Below are 22,921 nucleotides of genomic sequence, written 5' to 3'. Positions count from 1 at the left end.
CTCTTTCCTCTTTTTTGTTAACTAGATCTTTCAGGTCCTCTTTTTCTTTCTCTACATTACCGAGTCCTTCATCCATCTGTTTCTTATATTTAGCTAGTTTTTTTTCTCAGTTCCGCGTTTTCTACTCTTAGCCTAGCTTCATTTTCTTCCACTTTTTTTCATCATTTCTTTCAAGTTCAGAAACTCTTTCTCCTGTTCATCGTTATCTTTACTTATCATACTCTCCATTATCCAATTGTCTAATTTTTTTTTTTTTCCAGAGTTAAAACTCGCCTATGGAGGGTAGTGCTTGCCTCATCGAAACCTCCGAATCTTCCCTCTCCCTTATCAACATAATCATCCTCTTCCTGTACTCTTTCCCTATTCTCATACCTGCATATGGGTGTAAACTCTTTCTGACTCATGGTGCCTTTCAAAGTAATTCCTGGAGACTATTGCCATACAAGTCACACAGTTTGCCCAGGCCTCTGTAAACACAACCTCAGGTAGTGTGTGTGTGTGTGTGTAATTCATCCCGGTCGTCTGCTGGTCATCCAGCCAGCCTTCCCCATTACGGAGCGAGCTCAGAGCTCATAGACCGATCTTCGGGTAGGACTGAGACCACAACACACTCCACACACCGGGAAAGCGAGGCCAAAACCCCTCGAGTTACATCCTGTACCTATTTACTGCTTAGGTGAACAGGGGCTACACAAAAAAAGGCTTACCCATTTGCCTCACCGCTTCCCGGGACTCGAACCCGGGCCCTCTCGATTGTGAGTCGAGCGTGCTAACCACTACGCGTGCGCGCGCTCAAAACGGGTAATAGGAAAATGCCAGCCCCTAACATGCAAGAGTTAAGCGACTGAGACGTTACTTTTGCCTGAGGGCATGAGCGTCGCCGATAACTACTCACTCGCTATTTTAACTCGTTTTTTGAATGATCACAAGTTTACGACTCACTCACGGAGCGTATCTTACCCACTGTCTTATTAATGTTATGTAATGTCCCCTCTGTTCTGTCTGAAAAAAAACAACGTTGGATAACAGGTTTAAATTACAATATGATTTGTCGATGGGAAGACAATGGCAGCGAAGACGGCATGACAAGGGGGAGATAGCCGACAGGTTCACCTGGGCCACAGGCAGCGTCCACCTGCCACCTGTTCCTCTCGGTGCGGCAACCTGCTTTTCTTCACAGATCAAGGTAAGATTGTAAGAAACTATTGTTTGAAACTCCCTGTTGAAAAAGAATCTTAAAAGTGGAAAAAGAAAAGAAGATAATAATGAATAAGAGAAATTATTTGGATGACGGACGAGGAAGTACTATGTGTATGTATATGTGTGTGAGTGCATGGGTACAGGAAGACAGGTTCACTTCTTCCTTGACTAGTTGCCGGTTTTACATATTTTTCAATCTAATTATGCTGTGTATTTAGAAAATACATTTGCACTACCCCAGTTGTAGTTCCTACAATTAAGAATTTCTTAGTGCTTTAGCATTCATAGGTCACCTAGCATGCCTATTTAATATTTACTTTCAGTATAGACCATGAACATAATTTGAAATTCGGACAGGTACACTGGTCACCTGAGGCAATCCCGCGCCGAAGGTCCCAAAGCAGCAGACAACCCACACCCCTCACATCATCTCCGCCAACCACCACACGCACCTTTCATCGTTTCTTGACTCCCAAGATCCTCTAAGCGCCAAGAGGCGACAGGTGTAGATCAAGAGTGTCTTACTCCCGCACACCTGGATCCACAAATGCATATCAAAGATTTATGTGACCACTAAGTTTGACTTGATGAATTGAAATACAAATGTTGCGTTGGCTTTCAAATGGAATCATAGGAAAAAAAGACAATTTGATTTTGTCTTACAAAAGTAAATCACGTTCCTTTAAAAGAGAATTCAAACAAAATTACGTAAGTGATGAAATTTTCATGTGATTTGTGATTCGACACACATGTTTTAATGCGTAATTGTACTTAATGGCCAAGTGATTCCGACATTGAGGGTAATCAAAGTATGGGAGTGATGAAGGTCTATACAGAGGTGGAAGTGACATGGAGGTAAGGCAGGTGTGGCAGGACTGCGCCGAGATCAAATTCTTCAGTAGACATCTTCAGCATAGTGTCTATATGAAGAAAATCATAATGTACACTCATGACATATTAAAAGAAAACCGGAAAATATAATATATGGACATACATAATAATTGTGCAAATAATGGCAAAAGGCAATCTGAAAGAAAAGTGTTTCTTGAAAGTAAAAGTCATCATAGAAGCGCTGTAATGGAACCATTTTCTAGTGAACACCGAGATGTAAACAATCCTCACAGTAAGTAAATTTCTGCTTTTTGTTATAAAAATCTATATATTTTCTCATCATCATTAGTCTCTAGGAAAATAGTATTCGTTCATGTAACATGAGCGTTGTATTTAGAAGATAGTATAGGGCACTGTTAGGGTTTTTTTTTTTGTTTGGTCACCACCCAGGACAGGCTTGAAGGGTCTGTAGGCGGCGTCAACTGATTGTAGCATTTGGTCAGAGGTAATGTTTGTGTTAGCGGTTTGCATAATTGCATAACATTACCCGTAAAGGCAAAATCAATAATCACACATACAATGTTGTATCAGCCTACATTATCTAGAAAGCTGTAAGCTATATACTAAGTATAAGTGAACATTGAGAAATTTTGATTTTATGTATATATATATATATATATATATATATATATATATATATATATATATATATATATATATATATATATATATATATATATATATATATATATATATATATATATATATAAATAATTTATTTACCTATTTTTTTTATCCTGTTAGATAGTTGAGAAAACATACTGAATGGATAGATCTACAATTTTTTACCCTGCCGTTATTTTTATCCCTTTTCTAATGTACATCAAGCTGGGAGACTAGTGGGCAAATAGGAATGTAGTGAACTTCAGGCATTTCTGAACTAAGTATAACTAAATTTCATGCTGTGGCATCTTGTGCTAATTAATTTCAAAAGAAAAAAAAATGTATTCCCTTCCCTGTTATTGCAGGGAGTGACAAAAGTAGTGTTAGAGACATAATTTTTAATTCAAACTTATTCACGGGGTGCTGAGTAGATGACTTATTAGCCCGTGAGATTTACTGGGCGTATTATAGGTCAGTGTCTGAAACTGTGAGTAGCACACTCCACTAGGAAAACATCAAAAGTTTCCATTAGTCAGAGGAACTGGAGGTGTCTGATATGCAGCTGCTCTGCACATGAGGTTAGTCACAGTTTAATACTTGGATATGAAATTTCATATGTAGATTTGGTAAAACTATAGAATGAAGTCTTCCCTTCCACTACCAGCCCCCTCCCAGTAAAACTGCAGGATGAGGCTTTCTTCAGTTTTGCCATCATTCTCCTCCCCAACACCAACAAAATTGAGTATCTGTTTGGAAAGTGGTGTTTTGGGATGGGGAAAGACCAAATTGATCAAATTTTGCAATTCCAAGAAAAAGTCATATGTCAAATTTGGCTAAATTAGAAAGAAATCCCTAAAATACCGATACAACTTAATAAAAACTAACTTAATGTTAATAAAAACTAACTTAATGTATCCTAGCCAAAACTAACCTTACCTACCCTACCCTAACATATCCAACCCTATCCTAACCTACCCAAACCTAACCTACCTTAACCTACCCTAACCTAACCTACTCTACACTACCCTACCCTACCATACATACCATACCATACCATACCATACTATACCATACCATACCATACCCTACCCTACCCTACCCTACCCTACCCTACCCTACCCTACCCTACCCTACCCTACCCTTTCTTATCTTACTCTATCCTACCCTACCCCAATCTAATCTATTCTACCCAAACCTAACAAAATCTAACCTAATCTACACTAACCTTACCTAATCTACCCTTATGTAACCTGATCTAAGCTAACTACAATCTAACCAAATCCAGTCTAACCTAACCTAACCAAACCTAATTTAGAACCTAACTCAATCTATCCTAACCTAACACAACCTAACCTAATCTACCATAACCTAACCCAATCATACCTAATTTACCCTGATCTAACACAATTTAACCTGATCTACCCTAACCTAACCCAGTCTACCATAATTTGTCCCTACCTAACTTAATGCAACTCAATCTAACCTAACCTAACCCAAGTTAACCCAATCTAATTTACTCTAACCTAACCCAACCTAACCCAACCTAACCCAACCCAACCCAATCTAACCCAACCCAACCCAACCCAACCCAACCCAACCTACTCCAATTTATGTAACCTGACCCAATCAAATGTAAGCTAACCTAGCCAAATCTAATCCAGTCTAATGTAACTTAACCTAACCCAGTTTGACCTAACCTAACTAACCTAATCTAACCTAACCTAACCTAACCTAACCTAACCTACCCTATCCTAACCCAACCTACCCTATCCTAACCCAACCCAACCCAACCCAACCCAACCCAACCCAACCCAACCCAACCCAACCCAACCCAACCCAACCTATCCCCCCTAACCTAACATAGGGGTGGGATCTCTGTCCTCTCCATCAACTCCCTCACAATCAGTTACAAATTCAAAATATAGCTACTGCTAAAGATTATAGGGACAGTATTTATATGTATTAAAACATATATGTCAAAGGGGATAAGAGGTGGAGGAATGTTGTGGCAGGGGTGGGTTAGACTTTGTGAGTCTGTTGAAATTTCAGAGCACTGTTCTGGGTGAACATTGAATTTCTGTAGATTGAAATCTTCACAGATATAATATAGTAAGAATGCTACCTAAGTATATAAGCATGGTGTTCACAGGGTACAAAGACCAATTCTGCAAATTAAACCCCCTCTCAAACACCAACAGGCTTGGGGACCTGTTGGGGAAAGTGGGATTTTTTGGTAGCTAGGGAAATCCAAACTTAATAGAATTTTTACAGTTCCAATTAAGTCTTAAGAGGCCAGCCATATTTGCACAAGTTGGAAGAATTGCTTGAAATCCCAAAAATACTGATGAAATCTAAGAAACTAATAAACCTAACCCTTATTGTACGTAACGTAACCTAACCTTGTGGGGGGGAGGCGGGTTCTGTCCCACCTTGACCTCCCTCATAAGTGTGATGTTTATAGGGTACAAGGCCTTGTTTTCTAGATTAACTCATATAAGTACTATTCCAGTAGCCTTTTATTAGCCTATTATGGATTTGTAACTGGTTGAGGAGATCCTCTGTCCATTCTCGAATGCTTCTCCACAATCAGTTATAAATCCATATTAGACTGATAAAGGCTACTGGAATAGTACATCTATGGGTCAATCTATAGAATAAAGTCTTGTATCTTATGCACACCACACTTCTGGGTGGGGTCAATCCACCCCTTTTAGGTTAGATTAGAGGTTAGGTTTAGTTAATTTAGGTTAGATGTAATCAATATATCAGGGATTTCTAGGAAGCCAAATATAGCTTCCTACATTTTTTTTGAATTGCAAAATTTGGACTATGGCTTTCCCCACCCTAAAACAACACTTTCCAAACAGGTTCCCAACTTGTAAGTATTGGAGGAGGGGGCTGATAGCAAAAAGGGAAGAAGATGTTATTCTATAGTTTTTCCACAGATTTTTTTTCATTATTTATTTTGTTATATTGGAGGGGCACTGGCCAAGGACAACAAAATTGCAATTAAAAACTGGCCCCTGAGGTGATGGTCTGTGAACATAATTGAAAGTGGAGTAAAAACTTACATGATAAGTGTCTTGAAACCTTCTTGAAAGAGTTTTAGTCATGCGAAGGTGGAAATACAGAAGCAGACAAGGAGTTCCAGCGTAGCCTTTTCTGTCAGCCCATCATCATCATAAAAGATACAACATGATTTCATACAATCATCATTTTGTTTTCTTGGAAGGTTGGCTTGGCCACAATTAAGTATTGTACTGTGTGTGGTGTATATATCCTGAAGTAGAAAACTATACATTATCCTAAAGCTTTAGTACTACTTGATATTAAAAAAGAGCTACACATATGTACAGTAGACAGGCTGGAGTGAATTGAACTCTTTAGGCTGTGTTTACACCAAGCGAGTCGAATCAATTCAATTCATGAAAAATCAACATGATTCATGAATCGTGTTGATTTGCCACATTAGTTTCAATTTAACCATTTACACCAGGCAGATTGAGTCAATTCAAATCATGCCAATTCATGGTGATTCAGAATTTATGATTGGTTTGGACCCATTTTTTCATCTGTTGAGGTGATTCCGCTGAGGAGGAAACACCATGCTATTGCACGTTCTAATCAATTTAGTAAGAAAATAACGTTCTATATATGATCCCAGTGATCCTTTGCACCGAAATCATGTACAGGCAACCCCTGCTTAACGAAGGGGTTATGTTCCTAAAAAAACCTTCGTTAAGCGAACCAATTTTAACAAGTTTAACCCCTGACTTGAGCATCCATTGAGAATAAACAAAGCGAGAGTGCACCATAGTACAGTAAAAGGTTTAATGAAAGTAAAAATTATGAAGTTAAACATTTAAGCAGTTTGATTTAAGACTAAGTCATTATAATGTATACTAATGTTGATAATTTTAAATTTATGAAGGGAGGGAGAGTGGAGCGGGAAATATGCTAGCTGGCAACCTGTGGAATGTAAACAAAGGGCGCATCATTGTATCACATACAAAACTTATGTACCACATTTCCACAAGGCTTTTCATTTTATCCATTGCAGAGTCACGAGTTCAGGTGGTTCTTTTAGCTTGCAAGAAAGATATGATCTCACCAGCCTTCTTAATAGAGTCTGCTGACTTGAAAATAGTAGAGACAGTAGATGGAGTCAAGCCATGGTGAGAAGCAATGCTATTAGTTTTCTCGCCTCTCGTGTCTGTGAATAATATCCAGCTTCACTTCGAGAGGAAGAGACTTCCTGGTCTTCTTAGCAACTCTAGGTGACATTGCAGGGCGTTTTGGTGGCATGTAGAGTGAGGGAAGACGACCTGCTGCTGATGCTGTTATTGCTTTGAACTAGGGGAGTAAGTGGCGTGCGTTTTGTCCACGAGAGGCGCTGGTGTATTCAAAAGCCTGTCGGCTTGTGTGATACGGCGGGGCTTTCAAACTTGGAAAAAATCACTTGGATAAAATTTCGTTAAAGTGAGTTTGGTGTTCGTTAAACGAGCAGATGGTAGTAAAAGGATACCTTCGTTGTAGCGAAATTTTGTCGTGTGAACCTTTGTTAAACGGGGGTTGCCTGTACAGATAACTCGATTTATGTGATAGATGTGTTCCAAGAGGCATCGCATATATCAAAATTCGCGTAAAACTAACATGTAATTGTCATAAGAAACAATAGATGATAGGGGGGATGCGAGATATGGTCCAAAAAAATTTGTACAAAATAGTCTGTTTATTTGGCTAAATTAACATGTTTTTATTATTTACCATTCTAAATACTAGAAGTATATTCAAAAGTAAAGGGAAAAGCAAGAAATAATAAGAGAAAGCAAAAAAAAAATAAGAGAAAACAACAAAACTAAGAATACATAAACACAACACTCATTGCGTCACTGGCTTCACCACTCACACCACAGTCAGTCACCATCTTTCTCTGAGCTTTACCACTTTATAAAAAATCCTTTTATCAAAAAATAACCCCACATGCAGAAGAAGATGAAGGACATTTTGGGGCCATCTTGGTGAATTATAGGCAGATTGAAGAGATTCCGTCTGTACTCAGTGCTGGCAGCCTGCAAATGAGGCATGAGAAGAGCAGAGCTCCCACCTATCGGCCAGCTGCGGAACTCTCTGGCGTGCAGATTGAAAATGCGGTTGGGCCAAATCACGTATAAGCAAACCGATTGTGTAAATTAAATTAATTTATGATATTTTTTCGGTCTCGTTATAACAAAAACGCGTAAATCAAACACGCGTAAATTGAGTTACCTGTGCATGTATTGTACAGAACTATAGTTTGAAGGAAATGCTGTAGCCTACAAATTACTAGACAATATTATTCTGCATATTTTAAAAACAAATGACAAAAGAAAGCATTATGGACATGGTTTTACATTTTCATTTGGCAACTGTAGGATGCATTATCTAACTTTGAATTGCATGGTATAATGTAATCGCCAGTCAGCCAAGCATCAGCCAGAATAGGGGAGGGGTTTGAATTTCCTTATATTACCCCCTGTGCCTCTGATTTAGTTCACTAAATACTATAGTACGGCATGTACCAAAGTAAAAGTTAATATGATGAAATAATAGAATTAGTATAGCCGTATTTGTTTTAATATCCTCCGTATACCATTAAGCCTAAGTAAAGAGTAGATGTGATAATATGGTATCAACTGGTGCACCCATTTCTTCCGTGGTGAATGTATGTATCAGTGGATCATTGTGTCCCGCCACTCGACAGCTCCACCTGGTGAGACAAAGTATTCTCTCAGTATGTCACAAACTGACATGGCTTCTGCTGTAGGCCTAGTACTTATGGTTGGTGTCAGGCTCCACCAATATCTTAAATTATTCTGTGGTTATCCTAAAGAAATTCTAAAACCTCTCCGGATTATTGACCAAATCTGGGAACAAATGTCCAAAGCTCCCAAATTTAGGTCTTCTAGAATTAATTGCATGCACCCATATTTGTTGCCGATGCCAACACTTACGCTTCCTCAGCCACTGTAACACTGCTATTTCTGCAAAAGCTAATACATCCATGCTTCCCAAACACTACCTTGGTACTGAACTATCTGAATTATATGAATCAGATGTGTTGAGACTCAGTCGGTTGGAACTATGCAGATTCAAAATGACTCGATTGAAATGATTTTTCATGAATTGAATCAATTTGATTTGCTTATTGTATATGCAGCCTTATGGAACAGTGACCAATACAGCATTTTCAGTGCAAATTCAGTATCTTGGGAATACAGAACGAGATAGTAAAATAATGGTATCAAGAAGCAGCATTAGTGAACAATCCCTCAATAATGAAACAATGAATACCAGTAAATTATCAAACCATAAGGACTACCCACATACATTTCCCATACCACAATCTATCCCTCTTAAATTATACCTCAAAGCAATACCTTACAAGTAATAAAAATAACATTTCAATACCTGAACCTCTCAGGGGGTTTACTTATCCTTGTTGAACGCCTAAGGTGCACATGGTTATTTTTAGGAGATGAGTTAATACTATGAGGTATGCAATTGTCACTAGGGCCCACTAGGTCCAGAACTTCATGTTGTTAGTCAACTTCAAGTATCAGTCTTCCAGGGTTCCTGTCATTGCACTCTAAAAAGAAGGGGCATAGTCTCTCCATTCAGAGTAGAGCTCTCTTGGTGCCCTGGATTCTTGGGATGTCGAGCCAAATCCTTTGTGGAAACCATAGATTGCTTGCTGTCAGGGTAGCAGATGAATGAATACCAGTAAATTATCAGACCATAAGGACTACCCACATACATTTCCCATACCACAATCTATCCCTCTTAAATTATACCTCAAAGCAATACCTTACAAGTAATAAAAATAACATTTCAATACCTGAACCTCTCAGGAGGTTTACTCATCCTTGTTGAACGCCTAAGGGGCACATGGTTATTTTCAGATGAGTTAATACTATGAGGTATGCAATTGTCACTAGGGCCCACTAGGTCCAGAACTTCATGTTGTTAGTCAACTTCAAGTATCAGTCTTCCAGGGTTCCTTTCATTGCACTCTAAAAAGAAGGGGCATAGTCTCTCCATTCAGAGTAGAGCTCTCTTGGTGCCCTGGATTCTTGGGATGTCGAGCCAAATCCTTTGTGGAAACCATAGATTGCTTGCTGTCAGGGTGGCAGATGTGGGCGTAGTAAAGGTTGGCACTTCCAAGCTCAATTTCCTCCACCAGTGGATGGGATTTAGAAGATAGAATGAATCTTCTTAGCAGGGCAGGTCCAGGTGTTGTGAGCCAAGATGGTAAAGAGTATCCATTAAAAGATCTATGGAATGAGATAGTCTTTCTTTCCTTAGGAGTTTGGTTTGTTGAAGTACAGAGAAGAGACCTGATCGAATGTAATACCTTGTCTAAACTTGTTCCCATTGACATTCAGCTAACTTGGGTGATCTTAAGGCTAGATGAACAGTTTTTAATATCATTCTTATTTCTTTTCACACTGCAAATTACCAGTAGGGTGATAATGAGTTGAATGGGTCATTTCAACACTGACTTATTAGAAACTGTGAAACCTCACAAGACATGAACTTGGTTCCTCTATCTGAGTGAATTGATGAAAGACAGCCAAAAGTGGAGAGCAGCTGGAAACAAGAGGTAACTGTCTGAGGTGGTATATCTGGCCATAGAAAAGCAAAGGAATCTTGAATACTGTTCAGTCATGACAAGGAGGTACTGGTTTTTTGGAGGTAAAAGGTTTGGATCCTGTAGAATGAACAGAGATGCAATCAAAAGGTTGCATGGCCGTGGCAAGTTTACTAGTAGGAGGCCTAAAGAATTTAGATCTCAATTCAGAGCAAGTAACACTGAGAACAAACATTCTTTACATATTCTACAGAATAAGCTAAGTTCTTGCTCTTGATATAATGATATAATCTGGCGACGTCAGGATGGCACAAATTACCGTATTTGATGGCTCATAAAGGCCACGTCACACGATGCGACACAGCGTGCGTGTCCCCGCAACACACCATAGCGTGGTGCATGGGTTAAAAGTCGCGCGCCACGAGCCTCCCCGGCAGTGTTGGGTTCACGTAGCGAGTGTCTGAGGGTGACACGACATCACCACCTCATCATGACAGTGACTGCCTCCTACCTAGCCTACCTCGTAACATAAAAATAATCTTTTTTTTTTTTTCATACCACTCTTACCTGCAATACATCAGATTATTATAAACTACTGTTGTACTGGAAAGGAAAAACAAACAAACCTATAGATCAATAAATCTAAATACAGTGTACATTGTCATCTTAATTATTTACCTTCATGTAGTCATCCTTTAGTACATCGTAGATAGCTTGACAGGTCTCTAGTATTATGACACTGAGGGATGTTCTTGATATTCTGGTGTGGTACTGTAGCCTGGTGAATAAACAGCCTGTAGCCAGAAACAGAAGTGGTGCTTCAAGTCTGGCTCCTGCTGAAACACTTCCCCGCATTGTTGTGTCCTGTCTTTCTATTAGGGGCCTTGTTTTTTCCAGTAAGGTGTGAAAAACAGTCACAGGCAGCCTTGTATAGTTTTTAAAAGCTCCATCGCCTTCTTTTTTTAGTGCTCTGAATATCTGCTGGTAGCTGCCTAAAGTTCGTCTTCGAAGAAGCCATTGTCTTGCCCATATTCTTCTACTCTTCTTTTTCTTCTTGATAGCACAAGCCAGCACAATAGCCCAAAGAGCAGTTGTGCGTGGCCGTGGCATTGTCTTGGGTGAGTGGTGAGCGGATGTCAGGTGTCACCCATCCCACATTGGCTGGCCGTGTCGCGCATTGGGACAATGAGTCATCGTGTGACTGCATGATGGGGCAAAGGCGCGCGAATTTGAATTACCCGCCAAGACCCGCCCAGACAGTCCCAGCGACAAAAGACACATCGTGTGACGTGGCCTTAAACTAATGACTGACACTATATGCAACGGTACTGTGAATGATATTATTAGATCAGCCATCTAGGCACCCCTAGAAATCTTCCTGTGAACCCCTGGGGCTTCATGAACCCCAGGTTGAGAAAGATTATGTTTAGAGAAAAAGCTTGAAATTGTTATGCGTCATGAGGAATGTCAAAGTGCCAAGTTCATTGCCAGAACCCTACATTTCCCCCAATCCATTGTCTCCAACATCATCAAACAAGCAGCAAGTGTGAAGAAAGTAGGTCAAACAGCTTCTACATTAATGGCAAAGATGCTATTGAGGAAGAGGGAGAAAATGGAGAGATTTTTAAGGCTGTGGATTGATGATCAGACTTGTCTCTGCATGCCTCTTTCTACCTTCCTTGTGACAGTGGTGTATGTTATGCTGATTTGCAGAAGAAAGGCCTGTTCCATCCATTTCAGATGACGAGGAACATGTTTTCTTTTGGATTTTATGAAGATATCAGCTACTGTAAGTATGAGTGGCACCTGCTAACTTAATTGAAGCTCATATTTCTCCTCTTGCTCTTGCCAGTGGATATAGGCCTATAGGGGAAACCATTGTATGAAAAAAATAATGAGCTTATAACACTTCCTCTTTGGGTGAACCAGTGTGGAAAAAGTGTTCTCCCATTGAATTAAATCCAATTGAGCATTAAGTTTGCTATCCGATCATTTGTTATTTGATCTGGTTTTCGGAACTTAACCCAATCATAAAACAAGAGAAATGTGTATTTAGCTATTTTATGCACTAAATCATAGATTTGAGGCATCGGATAGGCATCAAGTAGTGTGAAATGGTTAATTGTCCTAGAATAGTCTACAACCATATGCTTTTTATGTCTTTCATCACTAGTGACTAACACCTGGGCTCTCCAAGGGGACTAACTCTTTTTCTGTAACACCTGCTTGTAAAAAGGACTACACCTCTTCATGAATGAACTCTTGATCTGACGTTGTAAACTTAACATGTAGCGTAGACCGGGGTGAATATGGTCCACTTTTTACATCTTTTATTATAAAATCTACACTAATCAACCAAATCAATTGCAAATTTGTGTGAAGGTACCTTACTATGTGATACATATTCCCCGAAAGAAAATAATAATTTTGATAATCATTATAGAAGATATTAACATAAATAAGTGGCCTACTCTGTGCCAAAGTCCTGGGGTGAATGGGGCCATCCTTTGGGCCACTATAGGGTGGATTGGGCCACTAAAGTTTTAATGTTTTTTTCAGTATCTTTTATGTATTTTACTTTTTCTTTTCACTTCTCTCTCTCTCTCTCTCTCTCTCTCTCTCTCTCTCTCTCTCTCTCTCTCTCTCTCTCTCTCTCTCTCTCTCTCTCTCTCTCTCTCTCTCTCTCTCTCTCTCTCTCTCTCTCTCTCTCTCTCTCTCTCTCTCTCTCTCTCTCTCTCTTTCTAGAATATGTTTTTAGATTTCTTATAGTTCTTATAGGCAACATCCACACCTTGAATCTGATAAGGTGTTGTGCCCACAAGCTTTATGGGTCCACAAAACACATATTTCACATCGACAGAGTCATCAACATCATCCCTTTTTGGCCAGTCATACATGTCATTTGGTTTTCTTTCCAAAAACTTCATTTTCAAGAACTCTTTGCCACACATAATCACACGCCCAATGTATGCTTTTCCGTAATCCACCCCATAGTAGCCATTTTCTTCTATTTCTCTCTTTTTCTGTATTTCACTGTACTTTTGAGCATTAAACACTGCAACACTTTCAATTTCTTCATCTTTGTCGGTGTCGTCTATACTGCTGATTTAAGAATGATTGCTGTTCAATAGCTCAGCATCTTCCTTCTCTGCTGAACTGGGCTCCTTTAGTGGAATGCTGTTGCGGAATCTCTTCCTTGATGTCCTTTCTTCTGGCGCTTTCCTTTTCTTTTCTACAGTCTCTTCTTCAAACTCTTCCAGAAAGTCATCAATTTCTTCCCCAGATGAAACTTTTTTCCTTTTTCTTGTGGTTCTGTTTCTTTGTTTTTTTCTTTCTTCTTCTTTTCAAAGATCATCTTTTCTTTCTCCTCGACTGCTTCTAAGAACTCATCGTGCATTATGACGCGATTACGGACATTTATTTTTCTTCTTGCCATTGTCTGTGTTGTACCACTAGTGGTTGGGTAGGGCTTTCTTTTCTTTTTTTTTTTTTATTTATACCATGTGGGCTTTTCACGGAAATTTATGGGCTAAAGGGGATACTTTTTGGGGTACCTCCTATCTCAAAGCCCACCCACTAGGAAACCGTTGCCCTGAGTGAGGAAGCCCAACCTACACTCGGACCGTGGACAGGATTCGAACCCGTGCACTTGTAGACCCTTCGGACTCCAAAGCACACATGGTTCCACTGTACCACGGCAGAAAAAAAACATCTGCCATTATCTGCTCGAAAGAGGTTGAAGGGGAAATCATCTCTCTGGGAGGAGTGACCTTTTTTGGAGTCGCTGGTTTGTGGACTGGCTCTGAAGATGTCTGGATACTTTTGTATAATTTATACAGATCTGGGTTGAATGTTTTCACTGGATAAACACTGCGGTCAGGTGGATACAAACCAATCTTTTTAAAGGCCAGTTTTACATTTGGGAGACTGAAACATTCATCCCAAACCTTGCCCACCAAATCTACGAATTCCTCTTTGGTAATTTTCCGAGCATAGTTTGCTGCTTGCCATTTGGCAATAGTAGCATCCCACCTGGTCTTCAAAGGCTTAAAACAGCAAACATGAAGAGGTTGCAGTACATCAGTGATGTGAGGAGGAAGTTTAATGATGGTTATGTCCTCTGTTCTGGCCTTCTTTATGATAGTTGATGTTAGATGGGTGGAATGGCCATCATAAACAAGAAGCAAAAGCCTTTGTGTAATGTACTGAGCAAAGAAATCAAACCAGGCTGCAAAGACCTCTGCCACCATCCATCCAGAATCAGAAAAGGCATATTGTGTTCCTGGATAAGGCTTTGACCCCTTCCAGGATAACCAAAACTTCTTCCCCTTGAAGAGAATGAATGGGGGGAGCTTATCTCCAGCAGCACTTATTCCTGCCATGACAGTGGTTGCCTCTCTTCCTGAGGTGGCAGTGACATGGGAAGCCTTTTCTCCAACAGGTGCGATAACCTTTGTCTTTGAAGGATCAATAGAAAGACATGTTTCATCTATGTTCCAGATACATTCAGGTCGATTTTGCAGCTGCAGTCTTTTCATTTCAGCTTCAATGATATCAAAATAGCCATAAATAACCTCAGGATCTGAAGCTGCTGATTTTCTTGTTTTTTCCAAACTTGATGGGAGCTTGTATGACAGTTTATATCTTCTCAATGAGGCAGTGCACTAGTCCTCTCCTGGGATGTTATTCCTAAATTTGCAGTATTTCTGCAGGTAACTTCCTATTTCTGTGTCCTCATAAATATTGTTATCAACATACATTTTAACAAAGTGTCTTAACTCACTCACACTGTTTCCAAATCCCCATTTAGCTTTGATTTTTAGGCATTCAGCCAGTTCCATTTCTGCCTCCTTTGGGAGAGACAGTTGGCCACCCACATTCTTTTTTGGCTTTTCTCCTGTGGCCAGTCTCCGTTGGAGGCTTGTTCTAGCAATTTCATGCATCTTAGCAGCTGTTCTTACACTCACTTTATCTTCTTTCACTGCTTTCACTGCTTTTTCTAGATTTTCTTCGTGGTCCTTATTCTCTGGTTTCACTCTTTCATATTTTCTAGGCATGACTGTCTCTTTTCTTTGCACCCTTCAGTGTTTTAGCTAAACACTAAACTAAAAAAAACAAAACAATATTATAACTAAAAAAACATTAGGAAGCTTTAATTTAGCAAAAACATAATGAAAGTGTGGTGGCCCGATACACCCCGGTAGACGAAATACACCGGGGTGAATCGGGCCACTCATTGAAGTGCCTATAGAACTAAAATTAAAAGAAATTTTTAATTTCTGATTAAAGCATGCAAAAGAACAGAGAATTATCTAAATGACCTGCAATTTTTATAAAAATTTAAAAAATTTAGTGTACTTTCAGAAGAAATTGAATAAAAGTTTTTTTTTTTTTTTTTTTTTTTGATATGAAAATTTTTCAACTTTGAAAGACACACTTTTTTTGGGACGCCCTAGGAACTTTAAGTTTTCGGTCAGGACCAAAAACTTTTTTAAGGTTGTGTAGATACTGAAGTGGGCTTTCAAGCCCAGTATTCACTTTTTACAATTTTCAAATTTTTCATAAATTTTTGAGGAGTGGCCCAATTTACCCCAGCTGGCAGGGGAGACCAGTTCACCCCAGTCCATGCTATGTATAATAACAGGCTTGACATCAGGCATTAAAGTAGGAAACATAGACGGTATATTAACATTCATACAGGCTACTCCATATAGTCAATTTAGGTAATGAGTCATTCTGGAAGAATTCTGCTGCCTTGTGTGTCCCCATAAAATCTTACCCCAGAATAATCCTGGTGCACAGTTGAGAGAGAACTGAGAGCTTAGTATTTGGATAGTGTTTGTCATTCACAACCAAATTAACCAAGCAATGTCCTGAAGTAGTGGGAGTTTCAGAAGCAAGGATAATATCAGCCTTTGAAAGATACATGGTCAAACTCAGGTTCCTGACAACCTCAGGGTGGATAAAGCTGATGGAACTAATGCTGTTGATGAGTGAATTAGTTTGAAAGCCATTTACAATTACAGAAATGGTATAACTAGTAGGTGTAGACACAGAAACCAGCACTGGGATATCAGCAGCCTTGGAGAATTCACAGTGTTTGCAGGGCTAAGCAGAGGCCTAGTGTTTCAAATTTGTCTTCAGATGAAGCAATATGATAGTTTGGAGGAGCTTGTGACTTGGAGTGAAAGCCAGCAGCATTACCATGTTCACCCCAGGACCCCCCCACCCCACAGTGCTATCTCCATGTTGCACAGGTTTTTTTTTGTCACCTAAAACTGACAATGCCACGTGTAAGTGCTAAAAGAAAGGTGAAGAGTGAAATAAGTCACCAAAGAGTCTTGAAAAGGCAAAGGACTGAGGAGACATGTGAATCAGCTGCTTTGTCTTCCTCCAATATCCACAAAAAAAACGACACATGTCTGGAGCAAGCTACAGGCATAGCCTGTTACCACAGGAGAAGAGGCTGGCCTACCAAACGAGTGATGATGGTTCTCTGGTAGTGATATCATTGGAAAGGTTACAAAAATTGGTCAGTCTTATGAAGTGTGAGTGTGGAAACAGTTACTTCAGATATAAAGAATAGTATCTTCAGAATAGGTTCTACCTGGCCACAATGAGGTGGGTTGGCTCCAGTAATACCCATGGAATATGTTATTTTCATAATGGATATAGATATATCCATGATATGTAATAAAGTCATATTGATATGTTATAAAGTGGTATTAATATGATAAAAATGGGATCAGGAACCAGAAGCCTACCAGACAAGAGAGAACTCACCTTGTGTAGGTACTTTTTATATGCTATCCATGACCTCATACTACCAAAACAACCACGTACTACCAACCTCCAAGAAAATGTCAAAGGATTATGTAAATATTTGTTTTTGGTGCATGTTGGAGTGAGTTATGTGGGCGTATTGAGGATGTTCACAGAAAAATGCATTTTAACAGACTTTCTCCTTTTGTGCATATATTGTTGAATAACTTTCTCACATGGAAGCACTCACTGTAGTGTGGGCTCTCAAACATTTTTGTGATATTATTTACAACTATCCAATCACTGTATATACTGATCATTCTGCTGTAACTCAAACATTTCTCAGGAAAGAACCTTACAGGTCGACTCGCCAGATGGTTCCTAACAGTTGAGCAGTTCCAAGCAGAGATAAAATATTTACCTGAACGTACTAATCTCGTCGCAGATGCTCTTTCTCGTAACGTACCTATTGCCGCAGTGACACAAGTTCATAATTTTTCTCACCAAGACTTAACGTTAGCTCAACGTAATGACCCTATTTGGAGTAAAGTCATTTATGCACTAGAATCTGGTGATGAAACAAGTTTGCCTAAATTGCCTATTCCATTGAGAGAACTTGATATTCATAATGACATTCTCACGCGTACAGTACAAGTCTACGACCGTGAAGTAAAACAAATTGTCATTTCAGAATCTCTTGTCCCTACAGTCTTACATTTTGTTCATGACGCACCACAAGCAGGTCATCCAGGTAGAGACAAAACTCTTGCTATGGCTCGCCTCAAGTATTACTGGCCAAAAATGCGTCTAGATATAACTACTCATGTATCTCAATGTGTTTCTTGCGCACAGCATAAAGGTAACACTAATACAGTGCCTATTTTAGAGTATCCTACTCCAGCAGGTCCTTTTGAGACTGTCGCTATTGATTTATTGCAGCTACCATGCAGTCGGCAAGGTTCCTCTTATGTCCTTGTCTGTGTAGATTACTTCAGCCGCTTTGTAGTGTTAGCTCCTTTGCAGAACAAGTCTTCTAATGCTGTTGCCCATGCTTTAGTAACACATCTCTTTGTCCATATACTACACCAACTGTTTTGCTCAGTGATAATGGGACAGAATTTAAAAATGAAATTTTGCAAAATATTTGTAAACAATACAACATAACACAGACTTTTGTGTCTGTACAGCATCCAGCCTCAAATGGTATAGTGGAACGCGCTAACAAAAAAATTCTAGATGTCCTTCGCCATGTAGTAAGTCAACTTAATGATTCCTGGCAGGATTGGCTTCCACATGTTACAGCTTCAATTAATGTCAATTAATGCTTCCACAGGAAAAACACCACATTACATCATTTATGGATCAGAGAAACGTTTGCCCTATGATCTATTGCTTCAGCCTCGTATACCTGTTTACTCTCTAGAGGATTATGCAAAGAATCAGCTGAAAGCTTTTCAAATTATTCATGAGTCTGAATGACGTAATCTTCAAGCGTCTCGTACTGAAAGATCCAGCATCAACACATGAGTGCTACACCTGTAACTCTTAAAGTTAAAGTAATAACATTGTGTATAAATCTACTCCTGAGCGTCATTCAAAACTAAATCCAAAATTTACAGGTCCTTACCGTATAGTTGAACGTATTCACTTATGTGATATTTATTTTGCTCAGAGCATTGTATGACATGTCTTATTATTATTATTGTTCTTTTTGAAGTGCTTATGTTTTGACTAGAGTGCTCGGTGAGGACACCTTCGTGAGCATGGTTGAGCAATATGATAGACACTACTTTGTTAACGCGGAGTAATGTAATGTTCTGTGTATGATGTACTGCGACCGTGGGTATTGTTCCACCCCACGGGACACCACGCTCAGTCGTTCCAACACAGCTTCGGGAACAGACTCATGCTCATGTAGAATTACAGTCTAGACACTGGAGTGTGACTGTAGACAGTAAACTGTAGACTGTAGAAGTAGACTGGCTGTGCAAGACAGTATAACCAGTCAAAGAAAGAAGGCAATTGCCTATATATATATATAATGTAATTGAGCATAATTGAAAAGCATGAAAAGATGATAATGTCGACCAACCAAAACCGGCAAGCAAACAAACACTCAATGCTCTGAGCAAAATGAATATCATAAATCAGCTACATACCACGAGTTGAGTAGCTAATTCAACTTAGAAATGGTATATACATAGAGCAGATAACAATGTATAACAGTAGAGATTGCTGCTAAAACAAAATGTAATGAATGTCACATTGATATAAAAGTTACATACATACGTGTAGTAAATATAATTGACACTAGCAAAAAAAAATTATGTAGGTAGGGAGAATGCGAAAATGTTAGTGTAAATTTAGTAATAAAAAAGTAAAATGGGATGTAAAAAAATGTGACTGCAAATGGAACCCCCATTAAACACACGATATACCCTAGGGGCCACGCCTGTGTGTTAAGGCCTGAGAAGCATGAATATGTCTTCTGATAAATCAAGCAAATTTACAGTCAAAAGAAAATATTACCTACATTACATTAATCCCTCCCCATGTGTCATCTGGGGACAACACATAAGAATATAATATAACACAATGCAATATATACAACATAATATAATATAACATGATATAATATAAGAGATACACTTCACACACCTGTACGTGTCTGCAAATTGTAAGGACATGAAGGTACAACAGGTGAAGAATCAGAAGTGTATATTGTTGAAGACTGTGTAGTCTGTACAGGCATGTGTGTAGAAATAGAAGAAGAAGTGACAGTGGAACATTACTTTTCTTCAAACGATCAACATGTACTATCTCTGAAATATTAGACTCTGGGTCAAGAATTTTAAATTTGTTGCCGTGCATACGTTCAACTATACGGTAAGGACCTGTAAATTTTGGATTTAGCTTTGATTGACGCTCAGGAGTAGATTTATACACAATGTCATTGACTTTAAGAGTTACAGGTGTAGCACTCATGTGTTGACGCTGGATCATTTCAGTACGAGACGCTTGAAGATTACGTCGTACAGACTCATGAATAATTTGAAAAGCTTTCAGCTGATTCTTTGCATAATCATCTAGAGAGTAAACAGGTATACGAGGCTGAAGCAATAGATCATATGGCAAACGTTTCTCTGATCCATAGATGATATAATGTGGTGTTTTTCCTGTGGAAGCATTAATTGATCCATTAATTGAAGCTGCAACATGTGGAAGCCAATCCTGCCAGGAATCATTAAGTTGACTTACTACATGGCGAAGGACATCTAGAATTTTTTTGTTAGCACGTTCCACTATACCATTTGAGGCTGGATGCTGCACAGAAACAAAAGTTTGTGTTATGTTGTATTGTTTACAAATATTTTGCAAAATTTCATTTTTGAATTCTGTCCCATTATCACTGAGCAAAACAGTTGGTGTAGTATATGGACATAGAAGATGTGTTACTAGAGCATGGGCAACAGCATTAGAAGACTTGTTCTGCAAAGGAGCTAACACTACAAAGCGGCTGAAGTAATCTACACAGACAAGGACATAAGAGGAACCTTGCCGACTGCATGGTAGCTGCAATAAATCAATAGCGACAGTCTCAAAAGGACCTGCTGGAGTAGGATACTCTAAAATAGGCGCTGTATTAGTGTTACCTTTGTGCTGTGCGCAAGAAACACATTGAGATACATGAGTAGTTATATCTAGACGCATTTTTGGCCAATAATATTTGAGGCGAGCCATAGCAAGAGTTTTGTCTCTACCTGGATGACCTGCTTGTGGCGCGTCATGAACAAAATGTAAGACTGTAGGGACAAGAGATTCTGGAATGACAATTTGTTTTACTTCACGGTCGTAGACTTGTACTGTACGCGTGAGAATGTCATTATGAATATCAAATTCTTTTAATGGAATAGGTAATTTAGGCAAACTTGTTTCATCACCAGATTCTAGTGCATAAATGACTTTACTCCAAATAGGGTCATTACGTTGAGCTAACGTTAAGTCTTGGTGAGAAAAATTATGAACTTGTGTCACTGCGGCAATAGCTACATTACGAGAAAGAGCATCTGCGACGAGATTAGCACGTCCAGGTAAATATTTTATCTCTGCTTGGAACTGCTCAACTGTTAGGAACCATCTGGCGAGTCGACCTGTAAGGTTCTTTCCTGAGAAAAGTTGAGTTACAGCAGAATGATCAGTATATACAGTGACTGGATAGTTGTAAATGATATCACGAAAATGTTTGAGAGCCCACACTACAGCGAGTGCTTCCATGTGAGTTACAGAATAGTGTGACTCTGCTTTGTTAAGAACACGACTAGCAAAAGCAATCACATGTGGATGTTGACCTTTAACTTGTTGCATCAAGACAGCTCCTATTGCAAAAGATGATGAGTCCGTGCAAATTGTGAACGGTAAGGAGTAATCTGGAAATGCTAGAACAGGAGGCTGTGTTAAACAAGTCTTTAGTTGATCAAAGCTTTGCTGTTGTTCTGAAGTCCATTGAAAAGGTACATCTTTCTTTTTAAGTTTATTTAAAGGATGAGCAATGGATGCAAAGTTCTTAATAAATGCACGGTAGTAACCTGCAAGACCTAGAAATGAACTGACTTGTGCTGTAGTTCTAGGCACTGGAAAGTTTTGAATAGCTTTTACTTTATCTGAAGTAGTATGAATTCCTTGACAATCAACAACATGTCCCAAAAATTCAATGCAGGATCTGAAAAATTGACATTTAGGCAAATTGAGCTTAAGGCCTGCTGTTGTGAATTTTTGAAAAACTTGAGATAATTTCTGCAAGTGTGTGTCAGTATCTTTAGAGACCAGAATAAGATCATCCATGTATACAAATAAACCATTACCAATGAGACCATGGAACATAGAGTTTACTAGTCTTTGGCAAGTTAGAGGTGAATTGCGTAAACCCATTGGACAGCGAAGCCATTCATAGTGACCTGTAGGAGTAGAGAAAGCTGTTACAGGACGACTTTCTTCTGATAATGGAATTTGCCAAAATGCTGATTTAATGTCAAGAGTTGAAAATACTGTATTTCCACTGCCAATGTTTTGTAAAAGCTCAGAAAGTACTGGTAAAGGATAATGATCTGGTTCTGTGACTGTGTTAACTTTTCTGAAGTCAATGACAACACGGTAAGAGTTGTCTTTTTTCTTTACTAGTAGTAAAGGTGAGTTCCAAGGAGAATAAGACTCCTGTATAATGCCTTCTTGAAGCATGTTCTGGACTAACTCATCAGCAATCTGTCGCTGAGAATGAGGTAACCTATAAGACTGCACGTACACTGGACGTGTGTCAGGTTTCAGCTCAATGTGGTGCTGGACTCTATTTGTAACACCAAGAGGCTCACCAGGAAGAGCAAAAGCTTCCTGTGGTTCACAAGTAAGTTAATAAGACTACATTTCATATCAGGAAAATCCATAACTTGTACATGAGGCTCAAGCTGAGAAGCAATATCTTCAGGACTTTGAGTAGAAGACTGTGAAGATACAGCTGCTACACATGTTGTGGAATCCTGCAATGAAGTTGCATCAATAACTGTAACTGAACCCAAGTGAAGACCATCTCTAAGGGTGATAGAAGAGCCAGTAAGATTTGTTACTAAAGCAGAAGTAACATTATCCTTGTGTACAGACGACAAGGTACTTTCTACTGCTAGACGCTTCACTTTGGAAGTGTCAGGGTGCGATAACACAAAGGAACCTACAGGAGCATCCTTGACACGCACTGATATAACGCGAGCACTTGTAGGGCCCACATATTGATCACCAATAACAACAGCTGCACTCATTTTAGGTACAGACACAGAACACTTTGAG

The 22,921-nt window shown here is 39.2% G+C and overlaps 2 protein-coding genes across 8 annotated transcripts in view; one reads left to right on the top strand and one right to left on the bottom strand.

The window, feature by feature from the left end:
• The first annotated feature begins 1,070 nt into the window (after positions 1-1,070).
• LOC123514579 (zinc finger protein 280D-like) overlaps positions 1,071-22,921 on the top strand; it is an 88,538-nt gene continuing 66,687 nt past the window's right edge. For 2 of the 7 annotated variants that reach the window (XM_045272543.1, XM_045272542.1), the window contains exons 1-2: positions 1,083-1,186; positions 1,558-2,323. The gene's annotated coding sequence lies outside the window, so the exon portion shown is untranslated. The other 5 variants (XM_045272537.1, XM_045272539.1, XM_045272541.1 and 2 more) reach the window with 5 other exon arrangements.
• Positions 2,029-14,874, bottom strand: LOC123514887. Its single transcript, XM_045273145.1, has 8 exons — positions 14,018-14,874; positions 13,116-13,423; positions 11,003-11,118; positions 10,392-10,444; positions 9,572-9,610; positions 9,145-9,183; positions 4,817-4,902; positions 2,029-2,120 (listed from the first exon to the last, which is right to left on the bottom strand). The coding sequence occupies exons 1-8, from the start codon at positions 14,860-14,862 to the stop codon at positions 2,029-2,031; spliced, it is 1,578 nt and encodes a 525-aa protein (XP_045129080.1). The 5' UTR covers positions 14,863-14,874.

This window comes from Portunus trituberculatus, chromosome 38 (genome assembly GCF_017591435.1).
Source record: "Portunus trituberculatus isolate SZX2019 chromosome 38, ASM1759143v1, whole genome shotgun sequence".
Classification (NCBI taxonomy): Eukaryota; Metazoa; Arthropoda; class Malacostraca; order Decapoda; family Portunidae; genus Portunus; species Portunus trituberculatus.
The sequence above is the reverse complement of the archived record's forward strand: the minus strand, read 5'-3'. Positions and strand labels throughout refer to the sequence as shown.